Source organism: Furipterus horrens, unplaced genomic scaffold (assembly GCF_987537825.1).
Source record: "Furipterus horrens unplaced genomic scaffold, mFurHor1.1.pri manual_scaffold_4, whole genome shotgun sequence".
NCBI lineage: Eukaryota > Metazoa > Chordata > Mammalia > Chiroptera > Furipteridae > Furipterus > Furipterus horrens.
In genome coordinates this window covers 54,779,289-54,799,295 of record NW_028327174.1, presented here as the reverse complement: position 1 = coordinate 54,799,295, position 20,007 = coordinate 54,779,289, and the positions used below count along the sequence as shown (strand labels likewise).

The window sequence follows — 20,007 nt, the reverse complement described above, 5'->3', positions numbered from 1 at the left end:
TTTTCTACAGAACTTAAATGGTTGTGTTTAGATATAAAATAATTTGGATACATGTGCTGTTTCAAACAAATCCAGCCTGAAGTGGAACTTCTATGCAATTAGAGAAAATGTTCTAATCCTACATATTTAATGGCTGCTATTTCTAATAGAGAAGTTATATGGAAAGAACTATTAAAGTGAGAAACAAGTAATATATCTCAGTTTTTAAAATGAAAGTATTTACATATTTCAGTAAATTATAAGGCATTTCAAACATTTTCCTAGAGAAACTGCAAGATAGTAAAAAAAAATCTGTCAAATATAAATGAAAATCATAAATCAATATTTTAAAAGTGTCTCATTCTGGTGATTATTTTTTCTTAAGCAAAATTCAAAATATAATTTCACTTAGAAAATAATTATTGTTTAAGAGGTTGTGATATTGCATACTGAAATTAATCTAATCAATGTAAGACTTACACTATACATAAATAAAAAATAAATTTAAAAAGTTGTGAAAATGTTTTCAGGAGAATGAGTCAGAAAGACATAAAAAAAGTAATTTAAATTAAATAGAAAATATATAAAACAAACAGAATTGTTAGAAAAAAGAGAATGAACAAGGATGACAGGGAATTCATTGTGACTTGAAGAAGCTACTGAAATTTCATGTTTATATTTAAAAATTTTTCTGCAATGTGTCTCTAATTCATTACACCACATTATTTCATTTGCTTGTGAAAAATAGTCTTCCTTGCCATGTTCATGAAGGCTTTCTTGACTTGCTGATTCCTTAAGCTGTAAATAAAAGGGTTCAGCATGGGAGCTACTGAAATGTTCAGTACAGCAACTCCCTTGCTCAAGGACACCCTATCTTTTGCTGAAGGTTTAATATACATAAAAATGCAGCTGCCATAAGAGATGGAGATGACAATTATGTGAGACGAACATGTAGAAAAGGCCTTTGTCCTCTGACTAGTAGAAGGAATTCTTAAAATTGTTCTGATGATATATAAATAGGACAGAAATATCAATGCCAAAGTGAACATTAGAGTAAACACAGCACAGGAAAACCCCATTATCTCTAGGAATTTTGTATCTGAACAAGAAAGTTGCAGCAGGGGAAAATAATCACAGGTAAAATGGTCAATAATATTTGACCTACAGTAATCGAGGTTCAAGAGCAACATGAGTGCAGGAAATATGATTAAGAATGAAACTACCCACGCAGAGAAGACAAGGAGTATACAGATTCTTCGATTCATGATGGTCATGTAATGCAGAGGTTTGCAGATGGCAATATAACGATCATAGGACATGGCAGCCAGTAGGTAAAATTCAGTGACTCCCAAAAGAATGAAAAAAAATAACTGAGCAATGCAATCATTAAAAGAAATGGTTTTATCACCTGAAATAATGGTGCCCAAGAACTTGGGTATACTGACAGTTGTAAATGAAACCTCTAATAAGGAGAAATTTCTAAGGAAGAAATACATGGGAGTCTGCAGGTGGGAATCCAGCAGGGTAAGGGTTATAATGGTCAGGTTTCCAGTGATGCTGAGCATGTAGGTGATGAGCAGAAAGACAAAGATCACCACCTGAAGCTCTGGGTCATCTGACAGTCCCAGGAGGATAAATTCTGTTACTTCTGTATGGTTTCTCATTCTTCAGTTGCTTTTTTGTTTTTCTCCTGCAGATCTATGGAAGAAAGCACAAGGAACACATCATGAATTGTGGATTAACAACTATCCAAGTGTAGAACCAGAATTTGGCTGAAATAGTATGTTATTTCACCATCAGGGGAAATTTAAAGGGAACTAATAATAGTAATGATCCTTTAATTCCTTCTCTTTTACTGGTGAAAGCTCTTTGGTTAACATAGGTTTTAAAAAATTCAATATTACAAATCTTGAAGCAGTAAGTCCAGGATTTATTCCCAGACTTTTCTGACTCCAAATACAATCTGTGAAGTTTCAGAGACATGTCCATAAGACTTCTTCCCAATGAGAACAAGCTTTGTGCTATTGCTACAGTACCTACATGTTTTCCATTCTGTGTAAGTCAAAATTTTAATTACATTAAGAATCTTCAAAAATGGGAAAGATAAAAATAAGAAAGATGCTGTATTTTTAAATAAAAATTGACTTTTGTCCTTAGCTGTTTATCAAGTTTGTGACACTTAGCTTTTCCAACACCCACTGTACCTTATTGGAAGTCAGAAACACTAATGTTATTGCCATGGACAACCTCTGCTGTTAAGGAGAAAAGGGAGAAAGAGATAGAAAATAATTAAAGTAGAAAACACTTTAAACTGAGGCTGATTATATCTGAATTATTTTATTGCATTTCAGCATACCTATGTGCCATTTGTATGAGCTTTATTCCTATGCAACCTATTTACTTTTATACTTAAAATAATAACTATTAAATAACTGTTCTCCAGGAATACTTAAGTTCTTTATTTTTATGTAATCCAGTATCACAGAATTTGAGGTGGTATGTGATACTTTTTAGGTAAAAGTGTTTGTGAAAATTCAATGGATTTTATTTATTTACCAACATCAAATTAGCTTGACAAAAAACACCAGAATTTATTTATTTATTCATTCATCAGCCTTTTGAGAGAAATAAAGTGCAATATTTAACAAAATATGTATTATTCTTAGAGCCTTAAGCCATCCTAAGGATATATTCATATAGGGTATAAAGCATATCTCCAAGCATTTACCTCATATTTTCAGCTTTTTCTCTGAATGAAGATCCATATTTTCCCATAGAAAAACATAATTTAGGTTATAAAACATAATTTAGGTTATAAAACCTTATATTTCTTTATACTCATTTCATCAAACTCAATTCTTACTTGTTTTCTATAATCCCTTGAGACAGACTCTGAGCTATTCAAAGTGAAAATTAACAGTGATATTTCAGATTTGTTAACTAAAATGGCTACAAATCATCTTTAGGGCTTCATTCTAAAAAGACTCCTATATCCTACTCTTCCAAAATCCCTGCCATCAAGTAAATATCAACAATGACCCTTTACTAATATTCACAATTTCTTTGATGTACAAAATGATAAAGGAATTCTGTATTAAAAGATACATAAAATTTGAAGGACCAAAGCATGTTCCATTGAGAAACTGAGACAAGAACTTTAAACTGGTTCCATTTATTTCTGGTGTATTTTGTTGTTGTTGTTTTTAATAATGTTAGTAATGTTAAATGTGGTAGTGGATGGAAATATCCCTTAGTAATGCAATAACTTTGAAAGTTCAATTGTTTCAACTTTTTCTATGTTTATTGAATTCTCTCTTCTTTGGTTTGACATTATTAGAGGTGTTGGCGGCCCAGGTGTTATAATTTTTAAAAAGCAACCCAGTTGATTCTAATGTGTATCCAGGATTAAAATCCACTGGTTTAAAGTAAAATACAGTATAAATGTTATTCTCAGGACAGGGAAGAGCAACTGGAGAAAAACTGGGACAACTGTAACTGAACAACAATAACTTTTTTTTTAATATAAAAAAACAAACAAAAAAACTTCTCTTTGCTTCAATGAAACAAATGCTTCTCAGGGAGACCCATTAAGTGTTTGCAAGGATTATTTTATTAGATGCTTTTTACTTTTTTCACTGTTTTTTAATGACTGTTTTCCTGGGAAAATCAGAATAATTTATATTTCATCATTTCAATAATGATGGGCAAATTCAATTCCCAGCATTCATACCAGTGTTCATAGAAACAAATCAATAGAAAGAGAATATTACTAATCACACTCAATAATAATTTTAGAAATAATAACACTTATATCTGTAGGGATTTATGGTGAACATCAACTAATAACCTCACCCTTTCAATTCATTATCTAGCCATCTACAATTTGAACAAGAAATAAAAAGTAAATTAATAAAAATTATGGAATCAAAAGATTATTAATTTAGTATTTATGACATTCTAAGGTAAATTATTAATATATAAAATATATGGACTAAACAGAGGAATATGGGTTAAAATACAAATGGGCCATTTAATGGATCTATGACTTTAGATGAGTTAGTTAATTTCTTTAATCTTCAGTTTTCTCTGTTTAAAATGAAGGTAACAACCATGAATAAACATAGGAGTGAATATATCTTTATATATATGAGTAAATGTTTTCAAATTTTCTGGGTAAATATTAAGAAGAGTGAATGCTGGATTATATGGTAGCTCTATCCTTAATGCTTTGAGAAACTTCCATACTGTTTTCCATAGTGGCTGTACCAATTTACATATCTATCAGCAGCTGAAATTTATACAATTTTATCAGCCAATGTTACCCCAATAAACTTAATTTTTTAAAAAAGTGAAGTTGAAATTTCAAGGGTGTTTTTCTTAATTGTATTTTTTCCATTACTGTTTATCCTCCTTATATACTCTGTCACCTCCATCCACCCTCCCTTCCCCTCACAATTACCACTTTGTTGTCCATGTACATGAGGTCTTTTACTTTTTTTCTCTTTTGCTCAATAACTTAAATAATATAAATGAAAGTGCTCTATAAATCACATGGCACTTAATGTACTTTATAAAGAGATTTTTTATTTGCCTTATTTTTCTTTTAGTTGGATATTCATAATAATTGCGATTTAGCAAAAGTCTTTTTTATTTTAGTGAAATACTAAGGACTTTTATATATTATCTCATTTAGCCCTCATGACACACCTATAAAACTTAATTTTTATTCCCAAATAAAGAACTGAGGCTCAGAGAGGTATATATACCTTAGATATATTCATGTAACTGGTAAATGTCAAATATAATCATACACTATCAGAAATTAAAATCTGTTCTCTTAAATAAAGTACTGCATAGCCTGTATTCAATTAGAAACACACAGACACAGAGATTATAATTTCCCACCTTTAGTTAGTAGAGAATGAACAAATTGATATAATAAAACAAAATATACTTAGCTCTTTTTACACTTTTAAATATATACAGCTACAAAATTTAACTCCAAATATATCTTATTTAATTGAATTAAACATTGAGCTAATAATTGATGAATCAATGATAAGATTTGGGAGACTTCCATTGCCTTCTTTTAAAAAAATTTTAGTTACTGTTTTTAGAGAGAGAGACACTGGTTTGTTGTTCCACTTACTCATACATTCATTGGTTGCTTCTTGTATGTGCCCTGACCAGGGATTGAACTTGCAGCCTTGGTGTACTGGGATAATGCTCTAACCAACTGAGTTCCTGGCCAGAGCCTCTCACTTATGTGTTTAAAGTCACAGATATACATATCCTTGTATAATAATTAGCTATAATATCCTTACATGTTATATGTTTTCCAAAATTATTTTACTGTATTTTTCCATTATCATTTATTTCCCTTATACTTCCCTTCCTCCACAATCGCCACACTGTTGATGAATTATGCTTTAATAATTATATTTTGTTTTTGGTCCATTGACCTTAATCTTTAAATCAGCATGGATGGAAATGAAGACTATTATGGTAAGTAAAATAAGCCAGGCAGTGAAAGACAAATACCATATGATCTTACTTATATGTGGAACCTAATGAACAAAACAAATAAACAAGCAAAATAGAACCAGAGACGTAGAAATAAGGAACAAGCTGACAGCAACCAGAGGGGAGGGGGAAGGGGAATAATGGGGAAAATAAGGGGAATGGTCTAATGGGAATTGACTGTGGAGTGAGGTGGGAGGTGGGGCTGGTGGATCATGGGGGAAAATTGGGACAACTGTAATTGAATAACAATAAAATTTTAAAAAAATAAAAAACTATTTCAGTAATGTTTAAAACTATTTTAATATTTTGAAAATTAGAATATAATTTTATAGCTCAGTTATAGCTATAAAATGCTGAGTAGAAATTTTGAAGATTTATAACCCATAGTTAATAGTATACATTTCAACTTATAAACTTTTAAATAAAAACTGATCCTTATTTAAAAAAAATAAAATGCAGTAAGTAAAATAAAATTTTAAAAAATAGCATACTCTAGTTTCTTAGGTTGAAAGAAGTTATTTTCTTTGAATTATTTATAAACCAAGGGGAATGGAATGTTGTTTGATTTTTCCATAAGAATTATTTAGCCTTGTGGAAGGGTCTGGTTATTTTTGAGTCAAGAACAGTGAGCAGGACACTGTCATCATCATTTACATGGAAGCAGGGTCTGTGCAGGTGAGTTCTAGAGACATTCCCAGATTTATGGTCTCAGGTCAAAGCCATTCTTAGGAGAATGATTGGGAAAATTCTATTGTGTGTTTCAAACTTGTTACAAAGGTAACATTTGTTTCTTTTTAAAACCTATATAGTTTTTTCAATCAAAAATGAGGGTTTTTTGTTTTTGTTTTGTTCTCACAACTAGCTGTAATTTGTTGGTTCTGGCAGAGCTGAGACAGTATACGAGACATATAGTTATAAGATTTCTATGAAAAGAAGATTCATTTCTCTAAATAGATAGTTAGATATACTATTGATTATATAACCTGAGTATATGATGTTTTCAGCCAGGATATGACAACTCAAGATTTTAAGCTGGCTCCATAGTCAATGTGTCAAGGGATTTGCTTTTAATGGACTTGTGGTAATTCAAAGAGTATCTTACATTAACATATGTTACATTTCCTTTCTTTGTAAGAGCTCAAAGGAATTTTTTGATGAGTAAAATATTTACTTATTTTAACATTATATTTTATTGTTTATGCTATGATAGTTGTCTGAATTTTTCCCCATTGTCTTCTTTATGCCCGACTTACCTCTGGTTTTCAGACTGGCTCACTAACAGTCAGAATGGCTGGAATATGAAAAATGTTAGCAGTTCTCATTGTTGTAGTCTAGGGAGATCAACATTTCTGAAAATAATTCTCATTTAACAAATTTGCTTTCTATTGCCAATGCTTTTGTCTTAAATTTCTTATTTTATCCAAAGGGAATATATTTCTTTGACATAGAGAGTGAGAAAGGAACAAATATATAAAAGCAAAAAATAAAATAAAATGTTTTAAAACTCTCTGGCGTGATTTCTACATAGATTTTACTTACACAAGCTACTTCATGTTTTATCTAGTCTCTCTGACATTGGCTCAAGGGGACTAATTCAGTGAATTGAAATTGCCAGAACAGGAACATACACAACACACTAAGGAATATAAAGGATAATACACACTAGTATTGAAATTTGGAAAGAAAGCTTGGGCACAGTGTCCAAGGAGACAAAAAATAGCAACAAGCAAACCACAACACTACATGTAAAGTTTGTTTACTTCTACATTATTTTTCAGACATATAAGCAACCGAATATCTTACTTTCCAATACAGATTTCTACCCAATACTCCATGTACGTTAAAATATCTGGTAATCTATCACATTGCACTAAGTACATTTATTAACTATTATTTTTAATGTGGCTTTCAATAAAAAATTTTGGTGTCATAATACTGCTAATATTTTACACTTCTTCTTTTCCTGTTTAGTCTGGCTCTCCAGGAATGTTAGTTGAAGAATTTCTTGTTTTGATTGATTAATGTTATAATTTATATGCCAAGCATAATATTAGGAGTTATACCTTCTGTTACTAGACTATAATATTATAATCATGTCCAAATGAGATGAGGTGAGTTTAAAAAGCCAGTAAAATCATGCCAGTCATTAGTAAAAGCTATGTAAAATTTGTAGGTTCTTAAAGATTTTGTGTTTTGTTTTTTCAAATCAGGATATCTTACTGGTTGTTATAGCTCAAGAATACCAACAAGTTATTCAACTTTTCTGAGTATCAATGTACAGATTTGAAAAATCACCATCGTCATCATCATCATCATCTTGTCTAATTTGCCAGAGAGCTGTTAAGATTAAATAACATATGGTATAAAATATATCTAGCTCAGCACATGCTACAAGATAAATGCTCTCTATGGAAGAGATAAAATTATTCATAAAATTCTTATCAAACTTACAGGGGGCATATGAATAGTGATGATTGCCTATCCTTGTTCTTACATATTTTAAACATAAAAGAGATAAACAAGGGGAGTTTATAAAGTAAGACCTACATGCCTCAGCATGACTAAGAAATATAGACTATAATGAACTTCAAATTATCTGTAAGTAGAAAAATTAATATTCACATCCATTAGAGGAGTGTAAATATGGAACACATACTATAGATACTGTGAAAAAGTATGCTTGTTGCAGATATTTAATTTCATATTTCATATAATTTTATGAAAGGAACTATTATATTAATACCAGAAGAGAAAATTTAAGAGTTAGTTGATTAAAAGTTTGTACTCCTTTAGCTATTATAGTATAACATAAAATTATTTATATTCTATAGCCCTGGTTTACTATCCAGATGTAGATCAATGATTACCTGAAACCTGCCAGATAGTTTGAAAGAAAAACACAAATTATCACTTTCAGGTTAAAAAGAGCTTAAGCAAATGAGATCAACATTGCAGGCATCTGTGAAAGGAATATAAGAAGATATTGGCAGAAGTTACAATTTAATTTTTACTTTATTGAATCTTCACAATGGCATTCATTCATGCTAAAACATGCTTTCATTTCATTTGTTTCTAGAAAACACTACTTTATGAACCAAGTTCTTTTAAAAAAAAATTATTTATCGTTTTTCTATTACAGTTGTCTCACTTTTCCCCCGTTGCTCGCCCCTGTCCTGCCCAATCCTATTCCCACAGTAATCCCCACCCTGTTGTCCATGTTTATGGGTCATTTATACTAGTTCCTTAACTAGACCCTTCCCCTTCTTATCCCCCTTCTCCCCCTCCTCTCTAGTCACTGTTAGTCTGCTCCTTGTTTACATGCTTCTGGTTCAATTGTACTTATTTGTTTGTTTTGTTCATTAGTTTCCCATGGGGGACAGAGAGACATGGGGAGATGTGGGAAGCAGACAGGCTTGGTTTAAGAGGCTCTGACCACTGTGCAGAGCCTCCCCTAGCTGGGCCCTTAGCCAGCAGGTTGTCTCCCAGGCCTGCTCTGAATCCCATCCTCCAGTGGATTTTAAAGATAGAATAGAAACCCAAAGTGGCTTTTAAGGAAAAGAGAACCTGCTCTGTTTTTCTCTGAAAAGTCTCAAATCCTTGTCAGTAAAATGTGAAGGACACAACGATTAAGTAAGAGGAAGTGCTTTTGACCTTGTGTAAAATACCTGGATGTTTCAACCCTGTATTGATCGCATTTCCCTTTCACTCCCTACCATTTGGGGAAGGGCTGCATATTTTCCTTAAGTACTTCCGCATGTGGAAAGTGGATAAAAACCCTGGCTAATAAAGAAACGGGGTTGATTTTCCACTAGAGAAAACCCCCTCCCTTCCTTCCTGAGATGGAGAATGTCTGAGTAGCTTCTTCATCCACTCTGAGGGACCCAGAGTCTCTCTCAGTTTCCTGTATTAGGTGATACCATATGGTAGTTTTCTTTCATTGCCTGCCTTATTTCGCTAAGCATAATTCTCTTGTTCCATCCATGTTGTCGTAAATGGCAGGAGTTCCTTCTTTCTTTCTGCTACATAGTATTCCATTGTGTAAATGTACCAGAGCTTTTTGATCCACTCATCTACAGATGGACACTTAGACTGTTTCCAGCACTTAGCTATTGTAAATAGTGCTGCTATGAACATATAGGGGTGCATAAATATTTTAAACTGGGGTTTCAGGATTCTTTGAGTATAATCTTAGCAGTGGAATTGCGGGTTCAAAAGGCAGTTCCACTTTTAGTTTTTTGAGGAAATTCCATACTGTTTTCCATAGTGGTTGCACCAGTCTGCATTCCCACCAGCAGTGCACGAGAGTTCCCTTTTCTCCACATCCTCACCAGCACTTGTTTGTTGATTTGCTGATGGCCATTCTGACTGGTGTAAAGTGGTATCTCATTGTGGTTTTTATTTGCATCTCTCTAATGGCTAGTGATGCTGAACATTCTTTCATATGCCTATGTACCCTCTGTATATCCTCCATGGGGAATCATTTGTTCAGGTCCTTTGCCCATTTTTTAATTGGGTTGTCTGTCTTCCTGGTTCTGAGTCATATAAGCTTTTATATATTTTGGAGATCAATCCCTTGTCTGAGGTATCATTGGCAAATATGTTTCCCCATAAGATTGGTTCCCTTTTCATCTTGCTGCTGTTTTCTTTTGCTGAGCAGAAACTCTTTTATTTTGATGTAGTCCCATTTGTTTATTCTTTCCTCTATTTTCCTGGCCTTAGGAGATATATGGTGAAAATATTGTTACGTGGGATATCTGAAATTTTCTTGCCTATATTTTCCTCTAGGACTTTTATGGTGTCATGCCATACATTTAAGTCTTAGATACATCTTGAGTTTGTTCTGGTGTATGGTGTAAGTCGGTGGTCTAGTTTCACTTTTTTGCATGTCTCTGCTCAGTTCTCCCAGCATCATTTGTTGAAGAGGCTCTTTTCACTCCATTTTGTGTTCATTATCCCTTTGTCAAATATTAGTTGACCATATAACCTGGGTTTATTTCTGAGCTCTCTATTCTGTTCCATTAATCTATATGTCTGTTCTTATGCCAGCACCAGACCATTTTGGTTAGAGTGGCTTTGTAGTATAGTTTGATATCAGGTATTGTGATTCCTCCTACTGTGTTCTTCTTCCTCAAGATTGCTGTGGCTATTTGGGGTCTTTTTTGGTTCCATATAAATTTTTGAAGTATTTGTTCTAGGTCTGTGAAATATGTCACTAGTATTTTAATAGGGGTTGCACTGAATCTATAAATTGCTTTGGGAAGTATGAACATTTTAATGATTTGATTCTTCCCATCTATGAACATGGTATATGCTTCCATTTATTTGTATCTTCCTTAATTTCTTTCTTCAATGTTATGTAGTTTTCTGAGTACACGTCTTTTACCTCCTTGGTTAAGTTTATTCCTAGGTACTTCATTTTCCTTGTTGCTATGGTAAACGTGATTTTTTTTCTAGTTTCTATCTCCAATATTTTATTGTTGGTGTCAGGAAATGCCTTCAATTTCTGTATATTGACTTTGTACCCTGCTAGTTTTCCAAATTCACTTATTAAGTATAGTAGTTTTTTCATGAAGTCTATAGAATTTTCTATGTACACTATCATGTCATCTGCAAATAATGACAGTTTTACATCTCCTTTTCCAATTTGGATGCCTTTTATTTCTTTTTCTTGCCTGATTGCTGTGACTAGAACTTCTAATACTATGTTGAATAGGAGTGGAGAGAGTGAATATCCTTGTCTTGTTCCTGACCTCAGGGGGAATGCTCTCAGTTTTTACCCATTGAGTATTTTGCTGGCTTTAGGTTTCTAGTATATGGCCTTTATTATGTTGAGGTTTGCTCCCTCTATTTCTATTTTGCAGAGTGTTTTCATCATAAATGGATGTTGTACTTTATCAAATGCTCTTTCTGCATCTATTGATATGATCACATGGTTTTTGTCTTTCATTTTGTTTAGGTGATGTATTATATTTATTGATTTGTGAATATTAAACCATCCTTGCATCCCCTGGGGTGAATCCCACTTGATTGTGGTTTATGATATTTATAATGTGTTGCTGGATCCGATTTGCCAATATTTTGTTGAGGATTTTAACATCTATGTTCATCGGTGATATTGGCCTGTAGTTCTTTCCTTGTTGTGTCTTGACCGAGTTTTGGAATTAGGGTAATACCGGCTTCATAGAACAAGTTTGGGAGTCTCCCCTCTTCTTGAAATTTTTGGAATAATCTGAGAAGGATAGAAGTTATTTGTTTCCTAAAGGTTTTGTAAAATTCACCTGTGAACCTATCAATCCAGGGCTTTTGTGTGCTGGGAATTTTTTTATTACTGTTTCAATTTCACTAGTTGTTTGTGGTCTGTTCAGGCTTTTTGCTTCAGTTCTGCAAGATTATATGTTTCTAGAAATTTGTCCATTCATCTAGGTTGTCAAATTTCTTGCCATATCATTGTTCGTAATAATTTTTTAAAATCCTTTGTATTTCTGTGGTATCGGTTGTGATTTCTCCTCTTTCATTTCTGATTTTATTTATTTGGGTCTTATCTCTTTTTTTCTTGATGAGCCTGGGTAAGGGCTTGTCTACTTTGTTTGTGTTTTCAAAGAACCAGCTCCTACTTTTGTTGGTCTTTTGAATTGTTTGTTTAGTCTCTATGTCATTTGATTCTACTCTGATCTTGATGATTTTCTTCCTTCTACTCACTCTGAACTTTTTTGTTGTTGTTCCTCTAATTCTTGTAGCTGTAGGGTTAGAATTTTTATTAGAGATTCTTCTATCCTTTTTACATAGGCCTCTATTGCTATGAACTTTTCTTTCAGGACTGCTTCGCTGTATCTCAAAGGTTTTGGGTTGTTATGTGTTCATTATCATTTATTTCCAGAAACTTTTGATTTCTCCCTTGATGTCATTGTTAATCCATTCGTTATTTAATAGCATTTTATTCATTCTCCATGAGTTTGAAAGTTCTTCAGTTTCTTCCTTGAGGTTGATTTCCAGTTTTAAGCCATTGTGATCTGAGAAGATGCTTGATATAATTTCAATTTTCTTGAATTTGTTGAGGCTTGTTTTGTGTCCTACCATGTGGTCTATCTTTGAAAATGTTCTATGTGCACTTGAAAAGAATGTATATTTTGCTTCTTTGGGTGAAAAGTTCTATATATATTATCTAAGTCCATTTGATCCAGAGTGTTGTTCAATGACTCAATGCCCTTGGTGTTTCTTTGCTTCGAAGATCTGTCCATTGTTGACAATGGGGTGTTAAAGTTTCCTACTATGAATGTGTTGCTGTCTATACACTTCCTAAAGTCTTTCAAAAATTTTCTTACATATTTGGGTGCTCCTATGTTGGGTGTATATATGTTTATAAGGGTTATATCTTTTTGATGGATTTTTCCCTTAAGTATTATGATATGTCCATCTTTGTCTCTTTTTATGGCCTTTGCTGTGAAATCTGTTTTGTCTGATATAAGTATTGCTACTCCAGCTTTATTTTTCATGTTCATTTGCTTGAAATACTTTTTTCCCATCCCTTCACTTTCAGTCTGTGTAGATCATTTGTTCTAAAGTGGGTCTCTTGTAGACAGCATATATGTGGTTCATGCTTTCTATTTCACTCAGCTACCCTATGTCTTTTGATTGGTGCATTTAATCCATTTACATTTTGGTTATTATTGATAGGTACTCATTCATTGTCATTTTCCCCATTTTATACTTGTGTTCCTCGCTGTCTCTCTCTGTTTCTTCATCTTTTTAAAGCATACCCTTTAGCATCTCTTGCAATGCTGGTTTGGTGGAAATGTGTTCTTCTAGCCTTTTATCTTGGAAACTCCTTATTTCACCTTTCATTTTGAATGAGAGCCTTCCTGGCTAGAGTATTCTTGGTTGTAGGCCTTTGTTTTTCATTGCTTGGAATTTTTTTGCCATTCCCTTCTAGCTTGTAGTGTTTCTACTGAGAAATCTGATGATAGCCTTATTGGACCTCCCTTGTATGTTATTATCTGTTTCTCTCTTGTTGCTTTAGGATTCTCTCTTTGTCTTTGAATGTTGCCATTTTAATTATGATGTGTCTTGAAGTGGGTCTGTTGGGGTTCATCTTCATTGGGACCCTGTGTGCTTCCTGGACTTGCATGACTCTTTCTCTCATCAAGTTAGGGAAGTTTTCTGTCATTAGTTTTTCAAACAGGATTTCCATCCCTTGCTCCTCTTCTCCTTCTGGAATTCCTATCATACGGATAATATAACGTTTCATGTTGTCCTGTAGCTGCCTTAGAACCTCTTTATTCTTTTTCAGTCTTTTTTTCATTTTGTTGCCCTGTCTGGGAATTTTTTTCTACGTTGTCTCCAACTTGCTGATCCAATCTGCTTCCTCTAGCTTGCTTTTAATTTCTTCTACTGTGTTCTTCAATTCGGAAATTGTATTCTTCATTTATTCCTGGCTCTTTTTGATAACTTCTATGTCCTTTTTCACGCTGGTGTAATTCTCAGTAAGTTCCTTGTAGTTTCCCTGGAGTTCCTTGTAGTTTCCCAGGAGTTCTTTGTAGTTTTCTTTGAGCTCGCTGATCTTATTGAGCTTCCCTATAATCCATCTTTTCAATTCCATGTCTGATAGTTTGCTTCCCTCTATTTCATTTAGCATTCTTTCTGGAGATTCTGTCTTTTCTTTCTATGGGGGGGTTGTTTCTCTGTCTCCCCATTTTTGTGACTCTTCTTGTTTGTTGCTGCTTCTTAGATTAATCTGCACTTCCTGGATCTGCCTCTGGTGGCATCAGATCTTGTACCCATCTGGGCCTAGGCAGCCTGTTGGAGACTACTAGAGATCTGCCACCTTTCTGTTTCCTTTAGTTGTTAATCTCCAGAGAACGAGTTAGGAAATTCTCTCCAGAGGAAGTACTTAGAGAGAATCTATGTTAATTCTTAAGATGTACAATATGAATGTTTTCAACTGAACGCCTAAGTATTTACTCAGGCTGTTTTCTAAGGTTTACTTAGGCAAATCTTAATTGTCCATTTATGTCTTTAGATAGTAGAAGAGAGCAAGAATTTGTTCTTAGGTTATTCAACAATTTAGCTGCTGCTTTGTACTTGTGGTCTCAGGATTTCATTGCTTGATACTAAGGACTTATCAAATGTGTTTAGAAAATAAATACTTTGCAAAATATCAGGGCTATTAATTTTCAATTCCCTTTTATAGAGGATTTTTTCTATCTAAGAAAAGTTCTGATTGCACTGATGGATATGGATTCCATTTTATATCTTTCCAGCTCCTTGAGAGAGAAGAAAGCAAAACTCTACCTTTTTCTGAAGGGATATTTACAATGCACTACATAAGAAAGAACAAGAGGTTTTAAGAGAAAAGTTGTGGAGAATATTGTTCCTCCTCATAAGTATCCTTCCCCCCAAGAATGGATTCTCAAATCCTAATTGCTATTTTGTACTCAATGATATCAAGTAGTTTTTGTTAATGTTTCTGGGGCAGGTTATTTTTCAATGTTTTTTAAAATATAAATTGACCCAGTTTCTGCTAATATAAATACCTTGTATTATCATTACACTGTTTTCAAAATTAAAATGACAAACTAAAAAAAAAAGTATTGGAGCATTATTAAGAACTAAAGTCCTTAATTTATTTGTATTTAATTAGTTTTCCCACTGACTTTTTTTGTTTCCAATTACAGGATCTAATTCAGGATACTACTATTTATTTACTCATAAAGTCTCTGTAGTTACCTCTGGTCTTGATCATTTCATTGTCTTTTTGTGTTTTTTATGTACTTAGTGTGAAGGAATACTTGTCAAGCATTTTAAAAAGTGTTCCTTAATTTGAATTTGTCTCTCTTTTTTAAAGGAATAGATTAAGGCTATGTATTTTAGGGAGGAGTACAAGAATGATGAAGGACCTTCTAATCACATCTTATAAGGGGGTAAATGATGTGAACAAGATTTATAATTGTTAACATATTCCTTGATAACTTGGTTAAGGTAAACTTTTCAAGTAAAAAATATTATATTTTTTCCGTTATAATTTCCTGGAAGCAACTCACTAAGATAGCCTACATCTAAAGAGGAGAGAGGGCTAAATAAACTCCACTTGCTGGAGAGGGTATCTTCATATATTTTTTAGAATTCTTCCACAAGGAAGATTTGTCCCTTCTTCCACATTTACTTATATCACTACAAACTCATGTGAATAAATTTTAAATTTTCCTTCACACTCAATTTCTAATAATTTAAATAGTACTTCTAATTTTAAATTATTTGAATAACTTTCAAACCTTTTTTGCTCAGTGATTTAGTATGTATATTTCAAAATAATCTGTGTCTACTTCAAAAACTATTATACCACTCCACATAAAGAGCAAGGAAGTTATGATCATATACTTCTAATTCACCCCTATCGTCCATATGCCATTTTGCCATAAGTTTCACTTTACCATAAATGTCCAATACATTATTACAGTCATTGCCTCAGTCACTTTTATTTTAGAGCACTTAAAATGAGAAAAGAGACTTTATTTTACCTCCCTTTATTCCACTTTTGAAGCTCTTAATTTCTTTGAGAAATTTCAACTTTTTTCTTTATACTATTTTGTTTTGTCAATAAGAAATTACTTAACATTTTATCATTGACAAGTTTATTAGCAATGCATTCTTTCAGTTTTGGTCTATCTGAGTAAGTTTTTATTTTTCTTTCATTTTTTTATATAGAATTTTAGATTGTGTTATATTGTCTTTTTGCTTGTATTGCTTCTGATGAGAGGTCAGGACAAATTGTTATTCATGTTCATATGTAGGTAGTATGCTTTTCCCCTTGAATGCCTTTAAGATTTTCTTTTTGCCTTGTTATTTTATCAGTTTTAAATTGTTGTGCTTGGTTGTTTTCCCTCTTATTGTGTTCCCTGAGCTTCTTCAATCTATGTTTTGACATTTTTCAATACATTTGGAACATCATCAGCCATTTCATACACACACACACACACACACACACACACACAGTTTGGAATTAGAAGTATGTCTTTTTCTTTCACCAGACTAGGGAAGTTTTCAGTCATTGTTTCTTCAAATAGGTCTTGATCCCTTGCTCACTTTCTTCTCCTTCTGGTATCCCCATGAGGTATGTTGTTATGCTTCATGTTGTCCCAAAGGTTTCTTAAGCTATCCTCATTTTTTAAATTCTTTTTCCTTTTTGCTGCTCTGCCTTGGTGTTTTTTCTACCCTCTCTTCCATATTGCTGATTTGATCCTCAGCTTCATCTAACCTATTGTTTATCACTTCCAGTGTATTATTTATTTTGGATATTGCATTCTTTATTTCTATGTCTTTTTTCATGCTGTGGAATATCCTTATAATCATTACTCTAAACTCTATATCTGATAAATTGGTTGCCTCCCTTTCATTTAGTTCTTTTTCTGGAGAATTCTTTTGTTCTTTCATTAGGGGCCTGTTTCTTTTTCTTCCCATTTTGGCTGCCTCTTTGTGTTTGTTTCTATGTATTAGGAAGATCTGCAAAGACTGTCGTTCAAACCTATGTCAGATGCTGCATGTGACTGGGCCTGGGCAACCTGTTTGGAGATATCAGTGATCCACTGCTTGGGGATCTCTCTGCTCAGGCTGTTTGTGTGCAGAAAGAACCTGGCTGTGCACTAAGACTAGCTTTTACCAGCACCAGGTCTGGGGGAGGGTCAGCTAATGTCTCAGAACTCCCATAGATCTGCCTTAGTTGTTAAACTTAACCACTGATATAGCCTCAAACTGTAATCAGCAGCCCAGCTTAAGCTCCACAAGCTGGGACAGAGTTAATTCTTTCAGACAGGGCTAATGCTTCCCCTCAGGCTGATGCCACTTAGAGGTGAGTGCACTGCCTAAGAAAGATGGCCTCAGCAGTATGGGGAATGACTTGGCATAGGAATCCTGGCTGCTGTTCCTTCAGTTTTCTTCCCAGAGCCACCAACCTCAGATTGTCCTCAAATGTCTCTATTCCACGCTGCTCTCCCTTTGCTAGCACTCAGGGTAAGTGGCTGCAAATGAAATTTTGTGCTTTGGCCCATTATGAGGCTCTCTGTGTCTATAGCCATCTCTCCATGGCAGGCAGAAAACCTGCTGCTTTTCACAGCTGGATGTTATCTGGTTCCTTTCTGACTCTGGTGCTGTAGACTGGGAAACCCAGCTTGGGGTTTAGACCCCACACTTTTCAGGGGAACTCCTCCCCCTGGCTGCTGAAATATCCCTATGGCACTTCAGCTGCCACCCATGGGAGCCCAGTCAACCCTCTTGTGTCTCCTCCACACCTTCGACCAGTCATGTTGTGGTGAAGCAGTTTTTCTGTCTGTAGTTATAAGGCTTCTCTCTAGCTAGTGTTCAGTTCGTTATTCTGGATGGTTTCTCTACAATTTAGTTGTAATTCCAGATTGGTCCTGGGAGGAGATTAGTGTAGCTTCCAGTTACTCTTCTGCCATATTTGATCCCTTCTGCCTATCTTTTATTTTACTTGTTTAAATAGTATTTTTCAAATATTATTTCTTTTTTTAATCCTCACCTCATAATATGTTTATTGATTTGTTTTTTTAGAGAGAGAGGAAGGACAAGAGAGAGATAGAAACATGAATGTGAGAGAGAAACATTGATTGGTTGCCTCCCATATGTGCCCCAACTGGGGATCAAACCCACAACCTCGGTACATGCCCTGATGGGGATCAAATCTGCAGACTTTTAGTGTATAGGATCACTCTACAACCAACTGTGCCACCCAGGGCACAAATATAATTTTTATAAATAACCAGTTTATACAAAATATTCTTTAAAACAACAATCATATTTTTTAATAAACAAACATTTTCAAAGATGAGTGTCAACACTATTGCAAATCTGTTATAATTTCCTTTTAATTATTTTAAATAGAATGTGCACCAATAAGTTGGTAGTATTACAAAAAATATAAATGAATATTAGTTTTAAGTAGGTTATAAATGATTACAAAAAAGTATAGTAATGAACTTTGCATTGCATGCTACATTATATATAATTCCAATGAAATTATATTTTAAAGTCTTGACTAACTAAAATTGAAAAACAAAAAATATAGATTAAAATTTTAAACTCAATTTATTTTACATAGCCAGAGGAAAATAAAGTGATATCAGAAAAAAAAGTTTCCATTGAAAAAAATAGAGAAAATTAACATCTGTAGAATAATGATTTCTGTGAAAATAAAGCTTGAAAGACATAAAGGTAAATATCATAGAAATGAAAGGGAAAAAAAGAGAAACTATGCATTGGAAGTTACTATTGTATACGCTGGTATAATTAGGGACTCCTTTGTTTGTTTTCTTTATATAGATATGCAATAGGATATTTATTTTTTTGAGAAAAAAATTACCCTGTGGATCATAATCATGAAAGCTTTTTCACTTGTTGGTTCCGTAAAGTGTAGATGAAAGGGTTCAAAAGTGGTGCAATTGACGTATTGAGCACTGCAATTCCCTTAGAAAAAGATATTCTTTGTTTCACTGACAGTTTAACATACATAAAAATGCAACTGCCATAAGAAAGGGATAACACAATCATATGAGAGGAACATGTTGTAAAAGCTTTCTTCCTCTGACTAGTTGAAGGCACTTTTAGAATTGTCAAGGCAATACAAGTGTATGATGTTATCACCATTATCAATGTGACCACAAGTGCCACAAAAGCCAAGATGAACCCCAACATCTCAAGAATCTGTGTGTCTGTGCAGGTGATCTGCATGAGAGGAGTAGTGTCACAGTAGAAATGCTCAATAATATTGGAGGCATAGAAGTCTAAGTTAAGGCCCATGAGAAGTGGTGGAAAGATGGTTAAAAACCCAACAATCCAACAACTGAGGACAAGCTGTGTGCATATTTTACTGTTCATGATAGCTGTGCAATGCAGGGGGTTGCGGATGGCAATGTAGCGGTCATAGGACATGGCTGCAAGCAAGTAGAATTCAGTTGCTCCAAAAATGAAAAGAAAAAATACTTGAGTGACACAACAGTTATAGGAAACGGTTTTGTCCCCTGTAGCCATAATAACCAGCAATTTAGAAATGCATGTAGTAGTATAGGAAATTTCTAAAAAGGAAAAATTCCGAAGGAAAAAATACATGGGCGTCTTGAGGTGAATATCCACCAGGCTGAGTGTGATGATGATCAGATTACCAGTGATGCTTAGCAAGTAAATGAGAAGGAAGAAGAAAAATAACACAATATTTAACTGAGAGTCATCAGTCAAACCTGTTAGGATAAACACTGTCACTCTTGTATAGTTTCCCATTACTGTTCTCTGACATTTTCTATGTCTGAATAAGAAAAAAAGAAAAAATGATGATCTCAATGGAAAAATAACTTGTGTTAAAAGTAAAGTAAGCAAAGCAATGTTTCAGATAGAATAATACAATGCTCATTTATGTTTTAAAGATGTGTTTTCCAGGAAAATAATAGTTGAAACTTTAGTAATAAGTAATATATTTATAGAAACAGAGGGAAATATATAAAT

The 20,007-nt window shown here is 33.6% G+C and overlaps 1 protein-coding gene and 1 pseudogene across 1 annotated transcript; both read right to left on the bottom strand.

Moving 5' to 3' along the window:
* Nucleotides 1-701: 701 nt before the first annotated feature.
* Nucleotides 702-6,146, bottom strand: LOC150011900 (olfactory receptor 6C1). The gene is made up of 2 exons (XM_090275595.1): nt 6,139-6,146; nt 702-1,644 (listed from the first exon to the last, which is right to left on the bottom strand). Exons 1-2 carry the CDS (start codon nt 6,144-6,146, stop codon nt 702-704), a joined length of 951 nt encoding a protein of 316 aa, XP_090131721.1.
* Nucleotides 6,147-18,847: 12,701 nt separating this feature from the next.
* On the bottom strand, nt 18,848-19,785 carry LOC150011899 (olfactory receptor 6C74-like; annotated as a pseudogene).
* Between the last annotated feature and the right edge of the window lie 222 nt (nt 19,786-20,007).